Source organism: Zea mays, chromosome 8 (assembly GCF_902167145.1).
Source record: "Zea mays cultivar B73 chromosome 8, Zm-B73-REFERENCE-NAM-5.0, whole genome shotgun sequence".
In the NCBI taxonomy this organism is placed as follows: Eukaryota; Viridiplantae; Streptophyta; class Magnoliopsida; order Poales; family Poaceae; genus Zea; species Zea mays.
The window spans coordinates 181,976,384-181,987,842 of NC_050103.1; the positions used below are offsets into that span (position 1 = coordinate 181,976,384).

The 11,459-nt window shown below is 44.2% G+C and overlaps 1 protein-coding gene and 1 pseudogene across 1 annotated transcript; one reads left to right on the plus strand and one right to left on the minus strand.

Annotated features, from left to right (window-relative positions):
- The first annotated feature begins 1,865 nt into the window (after nt 1-1,865).
- Nucleotides 1,866-4,459, plus strand: LOC109941975 (RING-H2 finger protein ATL67). Its single transcript, XM_020543274.2, has 2 exons — nt 1,866-2,757; nt 3,786-4,459. The coding sequence occupies exons 1-2, from the start codon at nt 2,177-2,179 to the stop codon at nt 3,820-3,822; spliced, it is 618 nt and encodes a 205-aa protein (XP_020398863.1). The 5' UTR covers nt 1,866-2,176; the 3' UTR covers nt 3,823-4,459.
- A 97-nt stretch (nt 4,460-4,556) lies between these two features.
- LOC118473191 (uncharacterized) lies at nt 4,557-5,089 on the minus strand (annotated as a pseudogene).
- Nucleotides 5,090-11,459: the final 6,370 nt, after the last annotated feature.

Below are 11,459 nucleotides of genomic sequence, written 5' to 3' on the forward strand. Positions count from 1 at the left end.
CATTTACGCTGTTTTAGCTCACGGTTTACGCTGGACTCCGCCCGAGCCAGAACCAGAACCACATACTGCATGATTTATGTTGTCAAGTACATGTCATTATGCAGTCGTAAACGCTGTCCACAGTGTCATATTCATTCCACGTGATTCGGGCGTCAAAAGATTCCTTTATGCATGGTTTACGCATCTTTATCCATATATATATGCATTCGTATATTGCCTTACGCGCTTATCGTCCTGGATTCTTGGCTGTTAACTGCATGGCTGTGCGGGTGCTGGGTTGACCGCGTCCTGGCTGGGGCTTCCATTAGTAGGGGAAGCCCAGGGCTTCCATTACCTCTTCCCTATATATATATATATATATATATATATATATATATATATATATATATATATATATATATATATATATATATATATATATATATAAACATCTCAAATACTAAATATAATAAAATTTGATAAAATTATAAATACTATTTATCAAACATTATTTTAAAATTTATAAAAAAATCACTAACATATGAATAATCAAAGTACATAAAATTAATATTTTGTTAGCCATATTAAAGATAACTTTGTATATAAAAATGTTAATCACATAGATGAGATTTAAATAGTTTAAATAAGATATATTTTTGTTATATTAAAGTTGATATTATTTATATTACTAATTAGTCATATATATAAATTTTAAATGATTTTATACGTACCTTGTTATCTACATATACGAATAATATCAAGTATCTACTATATATTTAAGAGTAAATTACATTGTCGGTCTTTAAAACTGTAACATTGTATCATACTGATTCCTAAACTCTCAAAATGTACATACATGTCTCTAAACTTGTAAAATTGTATTATCTCTCTAAACTTTCAACATGCATATTTTGGTCTTTTATATTTGTATGGTTGTGTCATCTAAATCTCTAAACTTTTTTTGGTGTTATCAAAGGTCTAAATTATTTAGACATGTGATGACACCAACAATTAAAGTATAGAGACCAGAATGTGCATGTTGAGAGTTTAGGGATCAAGACGATACAACTTCATAAGTTTATGGATCTAGTTGTGTACTTTGTGAGTTTATCGATCAGGATAAAACAACGCTATAAGTTTAAAGACATACATATTCTATATTTAAATATGAATGTGAAACTAGCAAGAGAATAGTTATAGAAATCATATAAGAATATACATTAAAATGAAGAGAAATAGGGATCCTGAATATGTGACGTGTGTGTGCCTACTCCATGCACATGGATATATGTATTTTATAAGTTTAGGACCTTTGGTGACATGCTCTGCGAACTTTAGGAATTGATTCAGGCTGTCCGCAGTGAGGGACTCTACCCGGAACTGCGCCTGGGTAGAGTCCAAGTTTTGCTGCAGCGGCACACTCTACCGCGAACTGCAACTATTCCGAGGAGGCCTCGAACTCCAAATATGGCGTCGTGCTCTATCCTCTCTCTTTCCTCCACGCTGGCAGCCCGAACAAGTGCCCTGGAGGACTGCCATCACCGGTACAATAAAAAATGGTAAAATAATAGGTAGTTGTGTAGGGTTGAGATATGGAGTAAATATGACTGCGGATGATTGTGATATAGAGTAAAGAATTTTGCTGACAAGAACAAAATATTTCTTTTAAAGTAGAAATTTAGAGTTATATGAGTGCGGACAGCCTCAGCACCGTTGGTGCCAAGTCAGCAGTCTAGATCCGTTTGGACCTATGAGGTAGTTTGTTCCAAGTTTGAAGATCTGAACATGTATTTTAGGGTCTAGAATTCTAGTCCAAACTGTATTTCTACAGTGTTTTTGGGAACAGCCCACACTGCTACCACTCCGCCGTTCTCCTTCCCCATCTATTCTCCAGCAGCGCGAGCACGAACAGAGAGAGCAATTCACGTCCCCGCCATTAAATGCAATAAATGCAGCCGCTCGAGCCGCGCACCCACCCCGCCAGATCTGAATTCTGAACCCCGCGACAAGGCAAATATCACCGGTTCACCACGCCACCTCCAACATTTACTCCCCCACCCCCACCCCCACGCGGCCTCGATTCCAACTTCCACCCAGTGATCCAGGGCATCGGCATCCACCACCACCGACCGTGCGTGCGCGGCGGTCCGCCAATGCCATTCCGCCGCTCCCTCGCCACTAGGGACTCGCCACCGCGATGTCCTTCCTCTCCTCGCTCTCCAGCCTCGGCCTCGGTTACTCCATCGCCATCGCGCTCGGCTTCCTCGTCCTGCTCGCCTCCCTCCTGCTGGCTTTCTACTTCTGCTTCGGCCGCGGCGGGGACTACTGGGCCGGAGAAGCAGCCACCACGGCCTCCAGCTCCGGCCACCTCTCCATCACCGTCCCGCGCGTGCTCTTCGTCGCGGAAGGGTCCGAGTCCCCCGACGCCGACGCCGCTTACTCCTCCGCCGCCGTCGCGGCCTGCTCACCCGTCGGGCTCGATGCCGCCGCCATCGCGTCCTACCCCAAGGTCCCTTTCTCCTCCAGCGGGGCCACCGACGCCGACGCCATGTGCTCCATCTGCCTCAGCGAGTACAGGGACGGCGAGACGCTGCGCGTGATGCCCGAGTGCAGGCACGGCTTCCACGTCGCGTGCCTCGACGCCTGGCTGCGGCGGAGCGCGTCGTGCCCCGTCTGCAGGTCCTCCCCCATCCCGACGCCCAACTCCACGCCGCTCGCGACGCCGCTTTCCGAGCTCGTCCCGCTCTCGCAGTACGCCGCCGACCGGAGGCGCCGCAGGTGATGGACATACTGGTATATTTACAAAAATTTGTTTGGATGTGAAGTTATGATGGGTTGCTTGAGTAGTTGACTGTGGGGTTGCTTTTAGGATATATTTTACAAAAAAAATTGTTTGGATGAAAATCACAGCTACCTCGACTAGTTTTTTGTGATTTTGTAACGTAGAAGAAGCAAAAGTTGGAGCAAGGGATAAGTGTAAATACAGATTGCCCGAGTATCTCCTGGTGATTTACACTCTACGAGTACATTGCTACTGAAACTATGGCTAGATGGATTGTAGAGAATTGGTGTCCCAGTGTCAACGAGCGACGTGTAGTATTTTTTTTAATCCCAACCCACCTGATCCCATAAAACTGTGCGCAAGCTAATTAAGCCACAGAAAAAAAAAACTGGGCACATGAGATTTGTAGCTCCGGATCACTGGTCGGATGGTTGGTGAGCTGGAACATCAATGCTCATGAGCTAAACGAATGTTGATTTGTCTGCTATCTTCGTTGCCAAGTTGGCATGTGAACATGTCTGTCCTAAAATTACTCGATCGGTTACTCTGTGAGCCTCTGAATAAATATCATCATCAAACATCAATCTGTATATATGTTCATGCTATGCTAATAAAATTCGTGGGTTCATGCACTGACGAAAATCCTGATCCAGCCTGCTATCATGTTGCTTCGAACACATTATCATATATGATACAAAAGTCGCTATGTGGTAGACGTTTGATTTTTTACTAGAATTGCGTTTGTTTTTTGTTCGCATGCAGTAATGTCAGAAAACGATCTCTTTTTGTACGCATTCCTTCCCTGTCGCATATTGTACATCTGTTGCCTAGTCAATACATAGCGGTACGGTTTGAGGGCATATACAACCTTCTTCTGAGGATTTTCGAAAAGGATCATGCCATGTGTTTCTCCTATGCCAGAATGTTGCTTTCGCTGTTGTTCCAGCTTGTGTTGTAAAAGTATAATAAGTAAAGATTTTATTGGAAACTTGGCAGCTAAAAGCTGGATTTCTTCTGAATTCAGCTTTTCTGGTCGCCTTGCACAGAACCACCTGACCTGATGTGGTTAGCTTGCTTCTCTCGTGGGTTTGTTGTTAAATGGTTCTTGGCGTTTGGTTTACTTTTTCCATCATTCTCACCTGCCCAAGTCCAAGGAAACAGCCAAGGAGTGGACGATGGAGTAGAAGAAGATGCGGTCATTTATCACGCTGGAGAAATGGCGAGCAGTATGAGGATGTAGGGCACTGAGCGTACATGCGTACGGTGTACTGCATCCCCTTGCGCTCGCTACGTCCGGAATACGCGTCTTCATCCATCAGGTACAGTCAGAGCAGGTCGGCACTCCACTGCCAACCGCACATGGACATGGACATGGACATGGACACTCTCAAGAGCACTTTTCTAGTGCGGCCGCTGTACAGTGTCATGGCTGTATGATACGGAACATATTTGGATTTTGGATGGTCCCAGTTTCTTTTGAAAGGGATATTCCACTAGTTTTTTGTGCTACAACTATCAGTCCAAACAGCACAAATACATTCGCTTCTGAATCATCCACTATTAGAGTAGAATCTCATAATGGTTGAACTTCAGTCTAGGAGATCGTAGGTCTGAGTCATCCACTTTCAGCGTGTTTGGTTAGGGAGTGTATCCAACATTATCAAGCATACAAATAAAAGTGAGAAGTTATCTGGCATACATATCAATGTTCAAAGAGAAGTTTAAGAGACTCCATCCATCATAGAAATAAAATGAGAAGTTTCAGATATAAGTTTTAGGCTAATCTGCCTTTTGATGCATCAATCAGAAAGATGAGTCTTGATGTACTTAGACCCATACCATTTAATCATCTAGTCCCATCTCTAAGAAGGCATAAGCGAGGGCTAGATTCTCACATAAGTAGCCATAGTAGTGTGCTATATGTTCTCTTTCAAATACAATAATTTGTTTCATCACATTCCATAGATTGGGTGGGACAACCGGATGTGGCTGTACTGCTGACTGATTGATTGCATCTGAAAGAGTCTTAAAAGCTTCAGTGATAGCGCATATCAATGTATCCTCATCTTCCAACATCGTGTGCCCTCTCTTCCTTCTTGCACCACTTCAAGTAGATGAGTCTCCACCATCTCGAACTAGACTACTTCGGTTCAATGATTATCCACTATCATGAGTTGGGCTTGCATTGTTACTCTCATGATCAGCCAAGTCTCCAGAATAACCCACACCATATGTATCGACACTTTTAGATGTGTCGAAACCTAGGGGGTCACTGGTGCATTTTGCGAACAGTTCAATTGCTTGTTGATGCCTAAATATGACAACCATGTAATGATAGTTCTCAAGTGGCTTGTTGAATTTTTTTGTTTCAGATGTTTTTTTTTCTAAAATAATGTATAGATTCAAATTAAGCAACGCATACAAAAACATGGATATGTTGCATCTCACATAGGTAAGCTATCAAATTAGGTCATTAACAAGTTTGTTGCTACCTCGAGCAAATTCAGAATAGGAACAACATGCATACACACCTACACTCGTTCCAAGTAGTTCTTCTCATCAAGTAATATTGTTTTAGTTTGCTCATCAAAATGGGCTGAGCTAATCTTCTTATAATTGCGCATGTTTGACCAGAGGATTCTCCATATCTTAAGATGATTGGTAACTTGAGAACCAGGAACTTGAACCTAAAGTCTCTCCTTCATCACTTTAGCACTTGTGTGCATTGTCGCACTAGTGCTAAAGAGCAAAGGTAGAGATTGCAAACTCTCGTGGACGCGCTGGTATTTTTTTGAGGATTCCAGAACTGTCAAAGGTCCTGACTAATTCTCGTTGGTGCCCCTACACAAAGAGAAGCCCACACGAGGGCCAAGCATCCGGTTGAGTAACTCCATAAAGAGTTGCGTGCCTTCTCCACGCGCATGTGGCGCTCCGCTTCCGGCCTCCTCTCGGACGCTCCCCGTCGTCTTCACTATCGAGCTTATGACCAAAACATTATGGGCCTCGTTTCCTCTGGTACACAGTGACGACAAAACCACAAACACGGTTGGTATGGTCTCGCATGACGTCTCACCCACTCGGTATAATATTACAACAGTTCACACAAGAGACGAGGGGGTTTATGGGTTTTTCTAAACCGATTACACTAATTAGGAATAACCGCGCATAAACGGTCTAACTAACCTAAGCACTTCACAAAGCACCAAGCTAATCACCAAGTGGTTCTATTAAGCACTTGGATGTTTGAAGTCTTGGAGATGTGTATCACATATGTGTTGTTATGTTGTTTGGGCTCCCACATCTTCAAATGCCGGCTAGGGGGTATTTATAGACCCCATCCAAAACTAGTCGTTGGAGGAGACATAACAACTTTTTGTCTGCGGTGTAGTGGACTGCCTATCCGGCCCCTTCATGTCAGCTTGTCGTTGCCATATAATAGATTCTCTGCTGGTACAGTAACAGTCCGGTTTGCCACCTGCACATTTTGGTGGCGCCACGTCAGATAGTCATTGGCTACTAGCCATTGGACCTCGGTCTGGTGCACCACCGGATCGGTCCGGATAGCCAGCTGTCCGAGAGCCGTTTGTAGAGCTCTCTACGCACTCGGTTCGATGCACCACTGGACCGGTCCGATTGCCAGCTGACAACCCTTTTCTTGATTCTTCTATCTTCTCTTCTTGGGTTGTTTTGTTCTTGTGGCTTAGACTTGTGCAGAGTATTTATATGTCTTCTATGAGCCTTTTAGGTCTTATTTTGAGGTGTTGCATCCTCAGAGCCTCAGTCCAATCCACTTCATATATTATGAACTATAAAACACAAACACTTGCAAAAACCTTAGTTCACTCATTGTGTTGATCATGAAACACCAAAATCACATGATCAAATGAGTTGGGGTACATTTTCCTTACATAATCCTCTGAACAACTTTCTAAATAACATCATCAACATTAAAATAACCTTTTAGTCCCAAGCAAGTTAGGGTAGGCTAGAGTTGAAACCCAACAAGATGTCACCAAAAGGAGAAAAAGAGAGAAATGGGAGGGAAAAAGCTTTTGAGAGCACTAAAAGGAAAAGGCCTAATCACGGTTCGGTCACGTGGATAGCTTCTTTCCAAGCACTTCTATCCAAACACAACTCCATTGGGATATTCCATTCCTTCAAGTCCCTTTTGATTGACTCCTCCCATGTCAGGTTTGGTCGACCTCTACCTCTTTTCACATTATTGTCCCGTCTTATGATGCCTCTATGCACCGGTGCCTTTAGGGGTCTCTGATGGACAAGCCCAAACCATCTCAGCCGATGTTGAATAAAATTTACTTTAATTGGCGCTACTCCTAGCCGATCGCATATGTCATCATTTCTCACTCGGTCCAATCTTGTGTGCCCACATATCCAACTCAACATGCGCATCTATGCGACACTTAGTTGTTGGATATGTCGTCTCTTAGTAGGCCAACACTCAGCCCCATATAACATAGCAAGCCTAATTGAGAGCACCTAGAGGGGGGTGAATAGGTGATCCTGTAAAAATCAAACACTAATAGCCACAAAACTTAGTTATGAGTGTTAGTACGGCTAAGTAGCTTGAAGCGAGTTCTTGTGAACACAAACAATCACAGAGAGATCAACACAAGACACGCGATTTTTATCCCGTGGTTCGGCCAAGTAACACTTGCCTACTTCCACGTTGTGGTGTCCAATGGACGAGGGTTGCACTCAACCCCTTTCAAGTGATCCGATGATCAACTTGAATACCACGATATTTTCCTTAGAGTATTTTCCCGTTTGCGAGGAATCTCCACAACTTAGAGTCTCTCGCCCTTACAACAAAGATCACAATGAAGGCACAGAGTAAGGTTGGGAGAAGCAACACACGCAAGACTCAAATACGCAGCACACCCACGCACATAAGTGAAGACTCAAGCTCAAATGATAACACAGGGAGTTCGCGACTCGAATGGAGCTCAATTCTCTATCATAACAAAGCGAATGCGCGGGAGCAGAGTCTGGATGCCTTAGAATACTTAGTGAATGCTTGGGTGACTCCTCTATGCGCCTAGGGGTCCCTTTTATAGCTCCAAGGCAGCTAAGAGCCGTTGGAGGCCAACTTGGAAGGCCAAACTTGCCTTCTGTCGGGTGGTGCACCGGACAGTCCGGTGCACCACCGGACAGTCACTGTAGCTATCCGGTGCGCGATCTCCTTCCAAATTTGGCATATCCGACCGTTGCAGCTTTGGGTCCGTTGGCGCACCGGACACTGTCTGGTGCCCCTACCGACCGTTGAAGCTGCCACGTGTCGCCCGCAGATTTCGCGACCGACCGTTGGCGCTGGCGACCGTTGGCTCACCGGACAGTCCGGTGAATTATAGCCACGTCACCCCTTTGCTTTTCCTGAGGGCGATGAGTTCGCCGCGGATGACTCATCGGACAGTCCGGTGCACCACCGGACGGTCCGGTGAATTATAGCCATACGCCGCCGACGAATCCCGAGAGCGGCTAGTTCACCGTGGACCAGCCTGGCGCACCGGACACTGTCCGGTGCACCACCAGACAGTCCGGTGTGCTAGGCCGAGCTGGACTTTGGCTGCACACAGCCAAGTCTTTTGCAATTCGTTTCTTTTCTTCTCTGCTCTGTTTCTAACACTTAGACAAATACATTAGTATACAAAAAAACCAATTACTAAGTCTAGAAACATACCTTGTTATATGATTTGCACTTCTTGCTTGTTTGGCACATAGCAACTTACTTACTATGTGTTGGACACTTAATCACCATAACATTATAGAAATGGCCCACGGGCACATTTCCCTTTCAATCTCCCCATTTTTGGTGATTTATGCCAACACATCAAAAAGCAACCAAAATAAGTGCAACATTAATGCAAATGAGGACCAAATTGTTTTTGACTATAATTTGGCATATTTGGATCATTCTTTGCCACCACTTGGTTTGTTTTTGCAAATCAAATTCATTTTCCTATCTCTAAGTCAAAACCACTTGTTTGGGCACATAGAGAGATAATCCAAGAGTGAAATTGATCAAGTGCCAAAAACTCCCCCTTTTTCCCATAATCAATAATTCTCCCCCACAAGAGACCAAATTATACAATAAGAGTATTTTGGACAAATCAAAAGTTCCAACTCTATTGTTTTTAAAATTCACAAGTGGTAGCTGATCCATTTGCTTTGGCCTTAATTTCTCCCCCTTTGGCATTAAGCACCAAAACAGGATCATTATTGGCCCATTAACCTCATTGCCTCACCAAAAGTGTCAATTAAGAGCAAAAAGGTAATGAGAGCATAAGTATGAACTTGGAAGTAATTACACTAATACCGGAGTGCAGTGGAAGTCTTTGCATTGTCCAAGTCCACATTTCTCTTTTAATGCACCTTTTAGACTACTCAAACAACCAGGTTAGTCTCAAAAGGTCAAGTTGTATCACATCTCCCCCTTAATATGTGCATCACTTGCATATGGACTTGTGAGGTTCGGGGATCACGTGTACAACTTGAGCACCACAAATAGATAACACATGTAGTAAATGCATACAGTAACATGATCAAAGGCATAGAACACATGTATGCTATAGATCAATCCAAGTTACGCGAATCTAAGACATTTAGCTCACTACGCAACCTGCAAAAGGTTTTCCCATCCAATGACTTGGTAAAGATATCGGCTAGCTGGTTCTCGGTGCTAATATGGTACACCTCGATATCTCCCTTTTGCTGGTGGTCTCTCAGAAAGTGATGCTGGATGTCTATGTGGTTAGTGCGGCTGTGTTCAACAGGATTATCCGCTATGCGGATTGCACTCTCATTGTCACATAGGAGTGGGACTTTGCTCAGATTGTAGCCAAAGTCCTGGAGGGTTTGCCTCATCCAAAGTAGTTGCGCGCAACACTGTCCTGCGGCAACGTACTCGGCCTCAGCGGTGGATAGGGCAATGGATGTCTGTTTCTTGGAACTCCAAGACACCAGGGACCTTCCTAGGAATTGGCACGTCCCCGATGTGCTCTTCCTATCAACCTTGCACCTGGCATAATTGGAGTCTGAGTATCCAATCAAGTCAAAGGTAGACCCCTTTGGATACCAAATCCTAAAGCAAGACGTAGAAACTAAATATCTAAGAATTCGCTTAACGGCCACAAGGTGACATTCCTTGGGGTCGGATTGATATCTAGCACACATGCATACACTTAGCATAATGTCCGGTCTACTAGCACATAAATAAAGTAATGACCCTATCATAGACCGGTATGCCTTTTGGTCAACAAACTTACCTCCTTTGTTGAGGTCGACATGCCCGTCGGTTCCCATCGGTGTCTTCGCGGGCTTGGCATCCTTCATCCCAAACCTCTTGAGAAGATCTTGAGTGTACTTCGTTTGGGAGAGGAAGGTGCCGTCCTTGAGTTGCTTCACTTGGAACCCAAGAAAGTAGGTCAACTCGCCCATCATTGACATCTCGAACTTTTGTGTCATCACCCTGCTAAACTCCTCACAAGACTTTTGATTAGTAGAACCAAATATTATGTCATCGACATAAATTTGGCACACAAAAAGATCACCATCACAAGTCTTAGTAAAAAGAGTGGGATCGACTTTCCCAACCTTGAAAGCATTAGTAATTAAGAAATCTCTAAGGCATTCATACCATGCTCTTGGGGCTTGCTTAAGTCTATAGAGCGCCTTAGAGAGCTTGAACATATGGTCAGGGTACCTGTCATCCTCAAAGCTAGGGGTTGTTCCACGTATACCTCCTCCTTGATTGGCCCGTTGAGGAAGCCGCTCTTTACGTCCATTTGAAACAACCTGAAAGAGTGGTGAGCGGCATAGGCTAATAAAATTCGAATAGACTCTAGCCTAGCTACAGGAGCAAAAGTCTCCTCGAAATCCAAACTTGCGACTTGGGCATAACCTTTTGCCACAAGTCAAGCCTTATTTCTTGTCACCACCTCGTGCTCGTCTTGCTTGTTGCGGAACACCCACTTTGTTCCCACAACATTTTGCTTTGGACGTGCCACCAGGCTCCAAACTTCATTTCTCTTGAAGTTGTTGAGCTCTTCCTGCATGGCCAACACCCAGTCCGGATCCTGTAAGGCCTCTTCTACCCTAAAAGGCTCAATAGAAGAGACAAACGAGTAATGCTCACAAAAATTAGCTAAACGTGAGTGAGTCGTTACTCCCTTGCTGATATCACCCAGAATCTGATCGACGGGGTGATTTCTTTGGATTGTTGCTCGGACTTGAGTTGAAGGGGCACGTGGTGCTTCTTCCTCCATAACTTGTTCTTCTTGTGCCCCCCTTGATCACACGCCTCTTCTTGAGGAACCTGTCCATCATCTTGAGTTGGGGGATGCACCATGGTAGAGGAAGATGGTTGATCTTGCTCCTGTTGTTCCTGTGGTCGCACATCACCTATCGCCATCGTGCGCGTTGCGGCCATTGGAACATCATCTTCATCTATGTCATCAAGATCAACTTGCTCTCTTGGAGAGCCATTAGTCTTATCAAATACAACATCTCTAGAGACTTCAACCAAACCCGATGATTTGTTGAAGACTCTATACACCTTTGTATTTGAGTCATACCCTAGTAAAAACCCTTCTACTGCCTTGGGAGCAAATTTAGAATGTCTACCTTTCTTCACCAGAATGTAACATTTGCTCCCAAATACACGAAAGTAAGAAACGTTGGG